General features: G+C 35.0%; 1 protein-coding gene across 2 annotated transcripts in view; it reads right to left on the bottom strand.

Annotated features, from left to right (window-relative positions):
- The window catches only part of UBR5 (ubiquitin protein ligase E3 component n-recognin 5), a 130,192-nt gene that overhangs the window by 37,054 nt on the left and 76,899 nt on the right, over positions 1-16,239 (bottom strand). For both annotated transcript variants that reach the window (XM_069465451.1, XM_069465452.1), the window contains exons 18-34: positions 16,105-16,216; positions 15,719-15,873; positions 15,269-15,466; positions 13,124-13,334; positions 12,031-12,157; positions 7,936-8,087; positions 7,393-7,488; positions 6,895-7,018; positions 6,416-6,513; positions 5,495-5,643; positions 4,878-4,969; positions 3,516-3,662; positions 3,298-3,416; positions 3,097-3,223; positions 2,875-3,004; positions 1,869-2,029; positions 1,521-1,760 (exon numbers count right to left, since the gene is read on the bottom strand). In XM_069465451.1, coding sequence (XP_069321552.1) covers positions 1,521-1,760; positions 1,869-2,029; positions 2,875-3,004; positions 3,097-3,223; positions 3,298-3,416; positions 3,516-3,662; positions 4,878-4,969; positions 5,495-5,643; positions 6,416-6,513; positions 6,895-7,018; positions 7,393-7,488; positions 7,936-8,087; positions 12,031-12,157; positions 13,124-13,334; positions 15,269-15,466; positions 15,719-15,873; positions 16,105-16,216 — 2,438 coding nt within the window. The remainder of the gene's footprint in view (positions 1-1,520; positions 1,761-1,868; positions 2,030-2,874; positions 3,005-3,096; positions 3,224-3,297; positions 3,417-3,515; positions 3,663-4,877; positions 4,970-5,494; positions 5,644-6,415; positions 6,514-6,894; positions 7,019-7,392; positions 7,489-7,935; positions 8,088-12,030; positions 12,158-13,123; positions 13,335-15,268; positions 15,467-15,718; positions 15,874-16,104; positions 16,217-16,239) is intronic.

Here is a 16,239-nt window from a genome sequence, read left to right as displayed (position 1 = left end):
ATATAGAGTCTAAGCAGATTTCACCAGCAAACCATTTGAAATTAATGAGGTAGATTTAACCAGTCTGAAGATACACAGAATTGATTTACAACTTTCAGCAAATCCTGGAGGTATATACCAGTGTTAAGGTCACTATGGGAGAGCTATGCCAGACAAACCTGGATTCAGATTTAAAGGTAGACCTCAGAATAAGGGAAAGGAGCTGGGACACATATACTGGCATATGGAGATGAAATCCAGGGATGAAGTCTTAGGAACTGTCCCAAATAATAAAGCAGGCCATCCTATTCACATAGATGTTTTCCAGAAAAAGGAAGAAGGGTCTTTAGGTCCTTAAGATCTTTTTTTTTTTTTTTTTGAGACAGAGTCTCACTCTGTTGCCCAGGCTAGAGTGAGTGCCGTGGCGTCAGCCTAGCTCACAGCAACCTCAAACTCCTGAGCTCAAGGGATCCTCCTGTCTCAGCCTCCCGAGTAGCTGGGACTACAGGCATGCACCACCATGCCCGGCTAATTTTTTCTATATATATTTTTAGCTGTCCATATAATTTCTTTCTATTTTTAGTAGAGATGGGGTCTCGCTCTTGCTCAGGCTGGTCTCGAACTCCTGAGCTCAAACTATCCGCCTACCTCGGCCTCCCGGAGTGCTAGGATTACAGGCGTGAGCCACCACGCCCGGCCTAGGTCCTTAAGATCTTTATTAAAATATCATTACACATACACAAGGTAACAAAAAAATGAGACCTGAGAAAACTAAATAAAATAAACCATTGTTTGCCAAAGATTTCTAGAACACCGTGACTCAAAAGCACAGTTGCTAAACCAGCAGCACTGGCATTATCTGAAAACTTACAAGAAACACAAAGTCTCAGGCCCCATCCCCAGAGCTCTACAATGAGCATCTGTATTTTAATAAGATCCCTGAGTGATTCGCTTGCATACTAAAGTTTGAGAAGTGCTGTGTTAAAGGATACCAGAAAGTTTTAGTTTCTAAACATTCTGTCTCAACAAGTTTACAGTCCAGTTAGGGAAACTATCAAACAAACAGAAAAGACAAATGAGATATAAGAATAATCCCATAATTAGAAACACTTATGATGAAGTTGTTTTAACCCTATCCTTGATAATACAGTTCCAGAAAACATTTTAAAATTCCAGAATTCTGATTGTTATTTACATAAACAAGTTGCTCCTCAGCCCGAGCCTTTGGACACAAAGAAAGGTATAGGTCTTTTCATAGGAGTCGAAAATAAACTTTCTTCCTAAATTACTTCATTAACATAATAAAAAGTGCCTTTCCAAAACAAAGAAAACCACAGCTGTATGTCTAGTATGTATAGAGGTGCAGACACATTTAATATTTAAACTGTTTTCACATGTTCGAAAGTAAAAAATCTGTACCATTTGTTAAAATAATTATCATGTATACCACACCTGAGTGCTTATGCAAAGGATTTAGTAAGGCAAACATGACATTTCCAGAGAAAGAATTAGTCAGAATCTTTTACCAGATAGGAATTTACCTGCTAGACTGATCAGATGATGGTCGTGGTGGCAGTGGTTCCACTGAAAATAATTCTTCACTGCCTTGCATAGCATCTATGCTAGTACTAGCCAGAGTAAATGGTGCGGTCGGGCGAGCAATCCCCATTCTGACAGGAACAATCAGTGACTCTGCTACATTGCACAATTCTTCTACAGCATAAGGTAGCAGTGCTTGGAATACACGCTTGCACTTTCCAATTGGTTGTGGAATAAAGTTGCTAGAGCGAAAGGAAAATATAGGAATCTTTTCATATACATAATATTATCAGTATCTCAAAAAAAGTGTGAAAAATGATATCAAAGCAAAATCAAAAAGGATGTCTTACTTCTTCTTTTTGGATGAAGCCATTTCCACACTAAGAATGACAAAAACTCTTGCTACTGAACGTAGAAACCTCATTGTCACAGCAATAGCTTCTTCTCTACGTCCAGGTGTATATTTGTTCTGGAGTTCTTTCACTAGTGTACCTAGCAGAGTATCTAAAAGCTTTTAAAAATTGTAATCACTCTATTAATGTTAAAATGTTTCACAAGATCTTCAGACATTCATAAAATGAAAGGTTCTAACAGTTTTCGATATTAACATTTCATAACAAAATCTCAAAACATTTACTAGGTCAATGATTAATTTATTCAATACACCCACCACTCTGCTTGACATCTCAAATGCAAGATTTCTTATTTTGTGTTTGTCCCACAGTCCTATGTATATCGATTAATATTTAGAAGATAATATCAAATATATCGATATATTTTACTCCCTATAGGGAACTTACCAAAATAGGAAAGTAGATTCAAATATTTATATTAATAAATTCATAATCCCATCTCTCGCTGAACCATTATTATTTGCTAATCTCTTTTCTATGCATGGTTTATCATACATACAGTTATTAATTACAGAGAACACCCAATTTCATGGTCTGTTTTTTTTTTTAAATGTTGCTCACAATAACCTTTATTTTTATATTGATTACATTTTAGTAAGTGGTGGGCTGTAATTTGATTCAACAGTCCACTATTATTGGGTACATAAAGTACTTCTATTTTTTAATTTTTCATTATTCTGGGACATGATTTTATCTTTCCAATATTGTAAATTATTTCTTTATGACAGGTTCTTAGGACATTAGTATTTTTATGGTACTTAACACTGCTAAGTTGTTTTCCAAAGAGAGGAACAAATGCAACCCAGTGTCTGAGTGTGTTCTTTTATCATAACCTCACCAGCATTGGGTCTTATGATTTAAATTCTTTCTAATTTCACAGCAAAAAAGTATACTTGAAACATGTACTTTTCATGTACTTGTAATAAACATTCAAAGAACTTACCAAAATATCTGCTGTACACTTGACTATAAGGCAATGAGTGAAACAGTCCAGCCGAATTGTGCCACTTTGTTGATTGAGGTATACTTGCTCTTCTGGCAAAAGATGGCCTATCCTACTGCTGGCACTAAGACTTGAGGGGATAGGAAAGACAGAATACACTGTAAAAAGCCTATAGTAACATGGGAAATACATAAATCTAAAAATGTGTTAATGACTACATACGGGTCTTTATTCTCCTGTGACCCAAACATAATCATAGATTTCAAGGCATTCCAGTCCTGTAGGACACGCTCCAATGCAAGCTGGGCAAATCTTGGAGGCTCTAAATCATGATCGGGCATATCTGAATCTAAAATGAAAAAGAAACGGTGAATAAGACAGAAATAAAACATACCACTTTTCATAAATGTCAAGTTTACTCACCTTCAGGACTGGCTGTCTTTCGGTTACGATCCTCCCTGATTCGAGGTGGCCTATACTGGCAATGCTCCACAGTCTGTCTTGCAACTGTCTGTACTAAAAACAGTAAGAGGTGCTCTCCCCTGCAAAACAGAACGTTGTTGTGAGGAGGGGGAAAGGCTACTCAGAAGTGCTGTGCTCTTTCAAGTTAACTTATTGTACATCCTCAAAATCCTACTTGCCTGCTGTTTGGCAGAGTGACCAAATTAGTAGCAGTGAGCAGGCGATAAAGTAGATCAAGACGAGCAGATTTCTGTCCAGCAATTAAAGTTTTACATTTACATTTCTCCCAACAATCACAGTAGGCTGTTGGTGATGTTCGTTTGAGTCTATAAAGAATTCATACATAAGTACAAAAACTGAAATTTCAAAAATATACAAAGGTTTATATATTGACATTATGGAGGCATAATTCATTGAAACCAAATAGAATACTTAATTACTAAATGCAAAATATAATTATTAAAGTTCACATAACAGGGATTACTTAGTGGTATGAAGTCTATAAAGCAACATAAAATTCCTATGAGAAGAGGTATCTTACAATGAACTGGGTATAGTCACATTTGGAATGTCTTCCCTAATTCCCCACAGCCCCAATCCAGTTCAAGTGGTCTTCCTATGTGCATCTAAAAAACCCTGTAGCCCTTAAATAGGCAGATATTTCTTGCTCGTGTCCTCTGTCAGGACAGAAACTGTCTTATTAACCATGATGCTAGCATCTAGTGCAATGAGTACACTTAGTAAACAATTAATAGTAAACAGATTACCACATTTTTAGATGCTTAAAATAAGACAAAAATATGAGACAATTCTTTTAACAAAAATGATAAACATCAATGCAGTATCTATTAAAATGTTACACATATCATACATATTTTATAATTACTTATTTTAAGGTAAAATAGATGGGTTTTATAAGCCAATTCTCTATTACTTATAATATCTACACATCTGTAGCCATTTATCGCTGATGTCCCTATCGATAATCCTGAGGAACTATAGATATTAGTGCCAGGGTATTTTATTGCTTCTTAGGTCTGTGAAAACTAATAAAACTAGCTATGGTAACTCTATTACTAAATGAAAGATAAGTCCATTTAGTTTAAGAAGTAAATAAGGCACAGTCCAAACATTTATCATGATTGGCTTAATACCTATGGCGATTTTTCTTCTAGTAGGCCATACTACAGGGGTCCTAAAACATTGGCTGCAGAAGACAAAAAGATTCTGTAGATATGTTTCTCCTAAGACTAATCTGATCCTAGTCATAATGTATGATCATATATTTCTTAGCACATTGTCCTACTTTTATTTAAGGAGGGATACGTTAGAACCAGCAAAAAACAAACATTTCAACAGTACATTCTAAATAAAGAACCACAATTTTATACATAACCTGACTTAAAAACACAAATTTAACCTCATGCTTTCTGAATTACACAAAAAATTAAAACATGGCTTAGTATAGATTACTTCCAAAAAGCAATATAAATCTAAAGAGTTTATAATATTAAACTAAAGAAAACTAGAATTATACTCACTTGCAATCATGACCTTTATGACAAACTCTTGCACATTCTGTACAACAACACAGTGACTCCAGCAAGCCACAAGTTCGACACTCAAAAATATCCTGAAATTAAGAGGCTACTTTTAAAAGAATAATTATAAGTATGCATATATCTCACCATAATAATTCTTTCTTGTATTTTCTAAAACAATTCAATTATCAATATGAGAATAATATGTGCTCTGGAAAACAAGGAGTTATAAAAAGGTACAATAAATGTACAGTCTACAATATTATACAAATGGAAACCAAGTATATCAGGAGCATGAAAATAATTTATACCATCTCCCAAAAGGTACTACACTTATAAAATCTATAGCAACAGTTGTGGATCAGATTATGCTACACAGTGAAGATTTCTCATTTTTATAATATGCCATATTTAATTTAGCAATCAGCTCTTTTGCTTCATTTATTTAGTAATTAAATCAAAATAAATTTTCCTTAGAGAATTTTATAACTCAAAGTACAAAAAAACCATATCAGACTTATAATTCCAAAACTGAAAACCCTTAAGTCTAGTGATGGTCATAGGAAAAAAAGAAAACATGAAGACAACATAAATACAGGGAGATGCAAAATACTTACCTGGTTAATGTGCTCCGCTCCAGTCCACGTGAAACTGCAGGTATCATTACAACATAAGACATACAAAGGAGAGTCATCAGGGTTGGTACCTGATGGGCAAACCATTCCCATAAATACATCTTCCTCTTTTTCACTTGAGGATACCTCAGCTAAAAAGATTAAGAATATCGTAGTTGATCTCAGGAAAGGACTTAATTAGCCACCTTATGTTTTCTTTAAATGGCAAAGCCTTAATACATGTCCACTACCAATCAGAAAGTGCATAGTACTTTAAATATTGATACACAAAGTCAGCGTGAAGGAAATCCAACCAATTTTGGTGCAAAGTACAGCAAAGCATAATTATATCACAACCACATATGATAACAAAAACATCTGAATTCTTAGCTCTGTATCAGGCAGTTAAGACTGAAGTCCAAGCTCTATTTAGCAAATTACAGACCGTCTCATAAATTATTTATCACCAATGTTTTAAAAAGATAACTACTTTAATCTTTTAAAGGCTGGATGGCAGGAATTCATGATCCTTAATGCTTTTTGTTAAGCAGGAACTCCAATTCAGAAGTAACAACAATAAAGACATCACCTATCGTTTCTACAAACTTTTATCACTACCACCAATTAAGCACTGACATGTTCTATTAGTAATCTACCTTTATTTTCAGAACATTTTACACTTCCCATTGTGGAATATTCTTTTGAAAGTTAAGAAATTTATACCAGTTGGGTTTTGATGGTAAGTCAGAAGATACAATACAGAGAAAAGTTCACATGAATTTTATACACACGAGATTATCTTGATAGCTTCCAATCAATTATATCATCTACATATACAAAAATTAGGTCTGAATAATGATATGTGTACAGAAGAGAATCTATTCAAAATGAAAAGTAAATCATTTAAGACCTGAAATAAATTACCTTTTGCAATTTTCTGAGCTGTTTCTAAGATAGTAATTGCAGCAGGATAAGCTCGGCCACTTACAGCCGACATAAACGGGGTCATCCCTCTTGCATCTCTAAAACAAGAAAAATTGTACATAAAACTATTAATTACTAATTACATTCCTTTCAGATTATAAAATAAATATTCATGATGAGATAAAAACTAAATTTTGTTTCAGTCACAGAATGACTATTCTGTGATCTTTTAAACATATAAATATACTCCCTGATCAAGCTAACATAAAAGTCAGTTTGGATTCATTTAGTGTACACTACATGATACTGAGAAGGCCTCTCACTCGAGAGAGCTTAGCAGCAAAGGGAATATAATGCTTGATTCTGATAAATTATTTTAAATTCGCGTAAGTGTCCATACGTTGCAAGTATATCAACCTCAACAATAAAAGTTAAGCTAAGCTATATCTTCATATGAAAAGTACATTCAATCTTCTTACTTGGCAGAGAGAAGTTCTCGTAGATAGGGCTGTAGAACCACACTGTCACATAACAATTTTAATATAAAATGAGCATTCGCCTTTCGATCCTTGGATTCTACTACAGATGGTTCTGTGGAAGGACCTGTAATTAAGCAGATCCATTTGGTACCAAAACAAGAGTAAACAAGACAGAGTAAAAGAATATTCTGGCATAATATATCAGGCATGCATTAGCCACCAAAACAATATTCTAGCATTAGTAATAAATAACTTAACTTCATTACAAAGAATTTAAACACATTAACACATTTTACAAATCTCAACTGATTTCTAAATATATGTGCATACACACCACACATTTTCACTGACATATGGAAAGTAATTTGGAGAATTAGATGCTTTTCAAGAAAAAAAAAGTCTCCTTGAGATAAAGTGTGGATCCGTAGAACCCTATATCCAAATATGTCCCTTTTTTCTTCCAAATGCCCAGGCAGACAAAATCATACAGATTCTTACCTGGGATAGTAGAGGTGCTTGGTCCTTGACCAGTGCCAGTTGTTGCTGTGGTAAGAGATCCCACAGCGGGGGCCAGGATAAAATCAATGTCACCATCTTTCAGTAAACAGAACAGCAGGATGTACATCATTACAGGCAACATATTCCTAACACATTCTCTTAACTGGCCTTAAGGCTTTTCTCTGCAAGCCAAAAGTCAAACTCAACAGAGGTTTAAGTGGAAATTTCTTTTCCAAACTATAAGAGAAGGGATCCACTAGGCAAATTCTCCACTTATCTTGAGTAATAAAGGGGCTATCTAGCTTCTTACCAGTATAGAAATAAATATTTGACTAAAAGAGAGGTACCTGACAAGAGTCTAGAACTTTGATTTTTAAAATACAAACCCCTTGGATCAAATTTTTATAATTAAATTAGTTATAATGCTCATCATGCTTTCAAATATTTCAAATTTCTAAACATACCATTAAAATGTTCAATTTCTTTTCCCATGACTTCATTTTTTTTGTTAAACACTAAATAAAATTAAATAATAGATCTTACCAGGATCCATCGCAGGAGGGTCAGGAACCCAACTAGGGGGAGCTATAGGGGGTGAAACTGGATCCTGATGGTCACTGGATGAAGCTCCAGCTTCATGTCTACCCAAACCAGCTGCTCTCAACGAACGTCTCATCATTTCCCGTAATCTCAAACTAAAAGAACATGGACAAAATCAGTGTTCACTACCATGTCTGAACATAATGAAAAGGTGTACAGAACTTCTCATCTGAAATCAAAGTATGTTCTACAAAGGAAACACTCCAGGCAAGGGATATGAAGTACAAATGCCAAATTCTGGAATCATAGAATAAGTCACTGAGGGACAGAAATAAAACTGGGGGGCTTCTAGTACCCCATTCAGAACTAAACTACTATATTAATCTCCTACACAAACTTAAGCACAGGGAACAAAAGTTGCAGTGAAGTAAGATTAGGAGAATAATCTTTCATACAGTTAAGATAAATGAACAGCTAAACATTAAAACAAAAAAAAATTTCTGTCCCCTGTTTATAATCAGTAAGAATTAGTTTAATAATAGACAGCAAACCTACTGATTAGCACAAAACCAGTATTGTTCGCCTATTAAATCCCTTTTCATGATCTCAAAAGTAATTGAACTAACAGCCACACAAGTAGTTTTAAAACAAAGACCAATTTAGATTTATTTTTATACCAAAAAAAAAAAAAATTCAACAGTACAACTTGCATCCCAATGAAATTAATGAATGAAACTAGAGCTTGTAAATATGTTGTTAAGATTAATGTCTGGGCGTGATTTTTTTTCTCCTGCTATAAAAAAATACTGCACAAATATGCACATCACTAAAAAGAAAAAGAAATAATCACAAACACAGACTTTGTAAGGGGAACTGGTAACTACCTATACAAAAATCTATACTTTACCTCTGAATAAGATCTCACAAAGGCTACAAAAATAACACATTTAGAACTAGCAACGATTTAAGAGAAAGCACAAAAGGCAAATCCCTTCAGCCACAATTTTAGAGCTTCTAAAGTGCATAAGGAGTAAAAACTCTGGTTTAAGGGCCAGGCAACACACAGGGACTTTATTCTCCCATGTAGACTCGATCCCAAAGACATGACATTCTGATGTGAAAGACCTAACACCTTACTAGGAAGGCATAATAAATCTAAAAATAAGTAATTTCAAAAGTCTTATTAGTGTTTGAATCTCAATTGCAATTATTATTTAATCTGAGGTAAATGTGTTTTTCCATATCAATACATTTTTAATTTTATAAGGAATTTTTTTTTAAGCATTCACAATAATTACGTTAGAGGCTGCTTTCAGGAACACATCTATTTTATAAGGCTTATTTACAATGTACTTTTTGGAATAAAAACACTCTGTGGAAGAGTCTGCAAAGTAAAATTTAATGTCTCAAATAATATATTTGCTATTATAGTATTCACTATTAAAAAATACCCATATTTAGTTCTTTTATAGTATCAACGTCTTCTTTTTCCCAATTTAGAAATCTGAATTTAAGAGTTTTTATAATACGAAAGGGAGCATGGCACAGTAATTATTTCAGTCAAGGTCACTTCCCTGTCCAAAGACATCACCCACAGGAAAAGGCAGAATCCTTACCAGTAACAGCACACACCATGGTGACTGTTCACACTGTGATACTCCTATACAATTTTAATTAAGCTCGACACAGACACTTGGTATTCTAATGTGTCGTACTCAAAGTACAGAGGAAAAAAATCAGCAATAATTGGGAGGCACTGCCAATAACCTGAAAATAAATGCATGCTTTGGCCTTATCAAGAAGAACGCTTACACCAGGGTCACAAACTCAATGCCTAATGGGTCAAAAAGGTAAAATAAATGAGTAAAGGGTAGTCAGGTGTAAGAAACAGGGAGCAGTGACAAACTAGAGGCATACAGGCTCATCTAAAGGCATTCAAATTAAAAAAAAAAAAAAATGACATTGCACAGGCCAGACAAAACATATGTGGGCTATTCCCCAACCTCTAGCTTAGAGTTCATTAAGAATAAATGAAGATAAATTGAGACCATAGTCTCATCTTGAACTTGCAAACTCCCAACTTTGTTGTTGTGATGTAGTCAATTCAATATTAAATGAGGGGGTCATTCCTTGTCATTTTTTAAATTGTCCTTAACCTCTTTTCTTCATTAGGTCTTGGGAACATTTTTAAATACAATGCCCAGCTCCTCATATAGATTCTTAAAAAAAACAAAAAACAAAAAACAAAAAAAGAAAATTATTCTTCAAGATGTTGTACACAATTCATGAAGATTCACCTGTATCCTCAGTGGCTGAGGACAATACTGAGGAGATACCACCTTGGCTGCTAAGATTCAGAGTTTTGACATTTCTTCGTATAGGCTTGCCTGGAGTCATCGTATTTTCTGACAATATGGAAGAATTCAAGGATGATGTAATTTCCTCTTTGTAAGCACGTTATATCCATGCTACAGAAGCCTTAGAATCCAGTCATGTTCAAACATAACACTGTGACAAAAAAGCGAAGGTCATGTGTCTTCCAGATTAACAATCTCTAGAGTACATACACCTGCAATCAGATGCATCAATCAAGCTTTCCACTAAATCTGCCCATTGTACTCAGGAACTATTGAGTCACATAATAAAACTTCTGAGTCAAATCATCATCTGAAGGCATTTAACAGTATTCCATTCAATATTGAAATTGCATCAGTTTTGAGCTTACAGCTCATGATCCCAGCCTGCATACTCATCAAGGGACATCGCCTAGAAAATCCATTGTAGGATAGAGGAGGGTTTCACTTCAATGAAGCAGAGTCTGTGGACTTCCTACTGCCCGGCGTAGATAATAAGACTCCTGTGCTTTCATCTGTTCAACCGGCAGCCCTGAGTTTGAACTGGTTAAGAGCACTGCAGTGAAATCTTCGGCAAATTCCTCAAAGGAGCTTACTCTGCAAATTATTTCTGTGAGCAACACATCACCCACTCTTGAAGCTCCTTTTAGTCTTTGCCTTCAAAATAATCCTTACAAGAAAAAAAGATGGCAGCACTGGCACTGGACCAAGCATATCAGAGTCCAACTTGATTTGTACCTGTAATTTCCCTGAGGAAATGAAATACCTGAAATAATTCAGACACTAATTTCTTCATGAAGAATTTAAGTTGCTTTCCACTTTAGACCAAACACTTTGTCTGACTAGTAAAGTCCTAAATAAATAAACTGGTGATAATTTCCACTTTGTATAGTCTACATAATGCTTTTGTGCTGTTATAAATTATAATTTGATCACCCACAAATAGTTTTAATAAACCTCACTTCAGGATGTTTTTGAACCTGGGAAACTATCAAGTTGGTGGCCTTCCTGGTGCCAGTTGAAGAATAAGCATTTTTAAAGGGATAGATAAATATGTAACAGAAAATAGACAAGGAGAGTCTTCATTTTAAATAGACTTTACAATCTATCACATTAGCACACAGTGAGCAGTGCTTCCATTAATGATTTGTCAGTAACCAAGAATTTTGGCTCCTTGTTACCCAGAATAAATGTGCTTTTTCATACAGAAAGAAAACTCTATCCTGAATTCTTTATATCCATCATCTAGTCAAACACCTAGCAATTTTTAATGGATTATAAAGCTTTGTCCATCCCAGAACTCAGAAAGCCTGAAAATTTAAACACCAAATATTCATAATGCACACCAGCCTTTCATGTCTTCCCAGATTAAAAATATCTCAGAAAATGACCTAAATAAGCAATCTGAAAATAAAAGATTGAGGTTCTATTATTATATTGTTCTCCAACTAAAGAAAATAATTTCCTAGAAAGCAAGAATGAATTTAGAACATATTCAAAGAATCAAGCTTAAACTACTTATATAAATTATCTCCAATTTATAAAGTGTCCTAGAGTCTACTTTTCTATACGTAAGCTCTAATTAGTTTTTACCAGATATTTTTCCCAGGGTGTAATTGGGAGGAACAAAACAAAACAAAAAAGGACCCACCAATTCATGTATATGACAGGTAAGAGACACACTGCTTTCTGTACTTCGGTGTTTTTTCCTCCAATTAAACTTTTCGGGTAAAAAGCACATTACCTTCGGCTACTTGATGATCCAGCCCGATTACCTGGGCCATTACTTGAAACAACTGATATTGCATTTGCAATGGCCTCAACAGCAGAAAGCCTTTCTGCAAATGTATTTCTTTCAGACCGCTCTGCTTCTGAAACATAAAAGAAAAAATTAGGATGGATTTAAATTTCAAAAATAACTAATATATTGAGTATGTACTGGCCAATAAATGCTAACTGCTATATATTTAGTGCTTCAATTCACATACTAGATAACCAGTCATTTAATTTTTCCTCCTTTATAACAATAAACACTTAAGACAGATTGAACTATGACCTTTAATATGTGATTTATTTCCTTATCTGTCTTATTTCTCAACCCCTAAAGGTCAAAAAGAAGGTCATTAATAAGTAGACTGAAATTTAGCTTTCACCACCAAGAAAAAGAGCCATTTATCAGTGTTTCAGTCTCAGTTTATATACCTCTTATAATCCTTTAGTGATTCAATGATAATAATATAAATAAAGGTCAGAAACCTGCAAACAACTATTCAAAACTGTAGCTACCAGATTATCAGCAGCAGAATTCAAAATAAGGAAAAACATTATGAATCACACAGTTGCACTTTAGGTTTTCAGTTTCTCCCTTCATTTAGCCAATTAAAAACTTTATGGCCAAAAAAGCTTATTTACTTTCCAAAAGCATCCAACAACTCAACTAAGTGATTTTTCCCATCTACATTCTAAGAATTGGGATAAAAGTTGCCACAATATAACTTGGCTTAACTTGCTAAATCATTCCCATGGTAGTAACAGTAACCTGCAATTATAGTATCAGTACAGCTTATTCAGTATTACATATCCATTTTGTATATATACCATAGAGAATACTATTAAAAACAATAAAAAAACACTGATGAAAAATGTATTTGCTTGTGTTAACATACCCTATTTTTACCTTCTGAGAAAGTAAAAAGAAACTCCAAGATTTTACAAAACCAAGCAAAAAAGTACACACAAATTCTTTATAGTGATTTGCTTCTCTTTCCTTTAACAATTATAGTTTCAAAACTGCCTAAAACTCCTTTTACAGACTTTGTTTTAGCTCTTAATCTCACCCTCTTCTTCTTTAGTTTCTTTATTGCTGGTTGGAAAGCAAACTGATACACAAGCATGCAAAATATTTCGATTTCCATCACATCTGTGGCTGATGAATGTCTGTAGCATCTGTAGATTCTGTTCTAAAACGACTGCTTGCTCAAGATTCATAAGATATTGTCGACAGGCCTCATAGTCACAGCGTAGAATGTGTTGCATTAATGTTTGTTTCTGTGCTCAGACAAATTGGGGGAAAAAATTTTCAATGAATTTGAACAGCACATTACATATGTCAAAAATTTCTCATGGCCAAAACAATAACATACAAGCGGATCTGCAAATAAGTAGAGACAATTTCAGGTGGCCTGGCAAAAGTGGTAGAACTTGGGGGTACCCTGCGTACAACTGATAGGAACAGAAATGGGAGTATAAACTTTTATAAAGGACCAGTAAATATCTTTACCTTTCACAACTAACTCAACTCTTCCATGTACAATGAATGAACAAATGGAAGTGGCTGGATTTGGCATGTAGGCTACGGTTGGCCAATCCCTGGTTTATACTACATGTTATAGAACTATCAAATTGGAACCCTATTGTTAACCAATTAAGCAAAAGGTACAAATTTTATTCCAAATTTAGTCTCACCCTCTTATGCTCTTCAAGGTTATATTACGCTGTGGTACATAAAAACCAAAATCTTCAACTCTCCTGGAATCATGACAGGTACAATTCTGAAAGGTGACAACTAATGTACTTAATTGTCAAAGACGATGGTACTGATACGTATTCATAGAACATATCATTAACTACCTGACAAACAGCATGAACACCAAGAAGTTCAAATGTACTTCTTTCAGAGTGGAAAATGATAGTTTTGGAATATTTAATGGACTGAATATAAAGTTTTAGTTTTATAAAACAAATTTGTTCGTTTTAACTACCTCTAGGAACTAGAAAAAAGGTGGGGAAAAAAGCGTGTTGGAATACAAAAGGAAGAAGAAAACTGCATTTGAACAACTTGCCACCTTCCCAAAAACTACCTAAATGAGCTCTCCTCTCCCCTAAACTTTATGGAGTGGAGGAGGTTAAAACTGGAGAACAGGTATCCACACAACAAAATACAGCTAGCCTGGGCATGGTGGCTCATGCCTGTAATCCTAACACTTTGGGAGACCGAGGCAGGACGACTGCCTGAAGCCAGGTGTTCGAGACCAGCCTGAGCAAGAACGAGAGACCCTGTCTCTATAAAAAATAGAAAAATTAGCCAGGCATGGTGGCATGTGCCTGTAGTCCCAGCAACTTGGGAGGCTGAGGCAGGACGATCACTTAAACTCAGGAGTTTGAGGTTGCTGTAAGCTATGACGACACCAACACACTGTACCCTGGGCAAGAGAGCTAGACCCTGTCTCAAAAAGGAAAGGGGGAGGGAAAAAAAGAAAGAAGAAAAGGAGAAAAGAGAACAGAATAGAAGAGGGGAGGGGAGAGGAGGAGAGAAGAGAGGAGTTCAAGTTATCTTTGTTTCTAACCTGGATTATTGCGTTAATCTGTTATCTGATTTCTAAACTTCTGTTCTCCACTAACTGCTCTCTAAACCACTGCCCCGCCCCCGCCACTGTTAATCTTTTTACAAAATCAGATCATGGTATTCACCAGCTTAAAATCCATCTCCACCTAGCTTTCAGGGAAAAATTTAGTTCCCTTAGGTTAGCACACAAGGCACACTAGTACCTCTCTACAGCCTTATCAGTTGCTACTAACTGATCCATATGATTCCTCTTTCAAATCCAAAGTATGTACCCATTCCCCCAACATATTAATGAGATTCACAAAGGTTGCTCTGATAACACCTCACACCTTCATCCCTGTAAGGATCTTTATCTGATCATTCAAAATTCTATCCAGGTATCACACTTCCTCAGAGAACCATTCTGTACACAGCCTGATTTGTATCTCTCCCCATTGTGCTCCCAAAACATTGTGCCTCTCTCAAACACTTAGATTATACCGTAATCACTGATATACTTGCCTCTGTTGTCCTAAAAGTAAACTATTAGCTCTTGTAGGGAAGAAAGAAGCAATGAATGATCTATCCGAGATTGTCTCCCTAGACTTTAGTATCTTCTGAATTAAAAAAAGATGAGTAGCTTCAAAACTCAAATTACCTCTACAGCCATGATGATAATAGCAGCTTTCTTTTTGATTGTTGAATTGGCAGGAAGATTTATTAAAGAATGTACACCCATTCCAAGACTACTAATAGGTGGAAGATCAAGCCAATCAGGATCCCTTATTCCTCCCATGCAATCTTTGGCCATTGGGTAGATAGTACCATTTCCATCTCGAAGAATAATAGGAGACTCCTGTAACAGAAAGAAAATAATACAGTTTGATGCCTAATCAAAAAATGTATCTCTGATTTTTATAATAGGTATAATTTATTTTCAACTTAGATGTTAGTAATAATGATCAAATAAGAAACCTAGTATTAAGATGTGTTGAATATTCCAAATTCTTCAACAGCGTACTAACAAGCAAACCAGAGTCAGATCCCAAACTTCACAAAAATGCCATTGTTGTTATAGCACTTTTCAAAAGCAAAAATGAGCCTCTACCTGTCCAGCAGTGAAAATGGCTACATTCCTCTCATTCTGACCAAGGAAAGCAATGCTGCTTGTAGGGAAATTATTTTCCTGTTCTGCTTTTCCTGTAGCAAGATCAAAGATACAGTACCGTACCCAGTTTCCAGTCTTCAAAACAGCATGTACACCTTCAGAAGTACATAAATGAAAAGAAAAAGTGTTATACATATTTAATAATCTCTAATGAGTATCTAAGGACACACCTGTAAATCAATTCAAACATCCATTCCATTCCCTAATGTTATACACAGGGGATAAAAAATGGCCAGTGCCTCAAACCATTTTATCCTACTCCCATTTACTACACAAGTATTAACAGGATATAGAACATGCTAGCTGAAAAGTTTTAAAATCTTTACCTTTGGAATCTACATTCACTGCTAATATTTCTGTTTTTTCAGGTATACAAAGCTTTTTAGGAGTCCTTTGGAAACAGTCAGGAACTTTTGGTGTTCCACCAGTTTTGACAACCTGCATGACACAAAAGGAATTCT

The sequence above is a fragment of the Eulemur rufifrons genome, chromosome 3 (assembly GCF_041146395.1).
Source record: "Eulemur rufifrons isolate Redbay chromosome 3, OSU_ERuf_1, whole genome shotgun sequence".
Classification (NCBI taxonomy): domain Eukaryota; kingdom Metazoa; phylum Chordata; class Mammalia; order Primates; family Lemuridae; genus Eulemur; species Eulemur rufifrons.
This window is presented reverse-complemented; position numbering and strand designations above follow the sequence as displayed.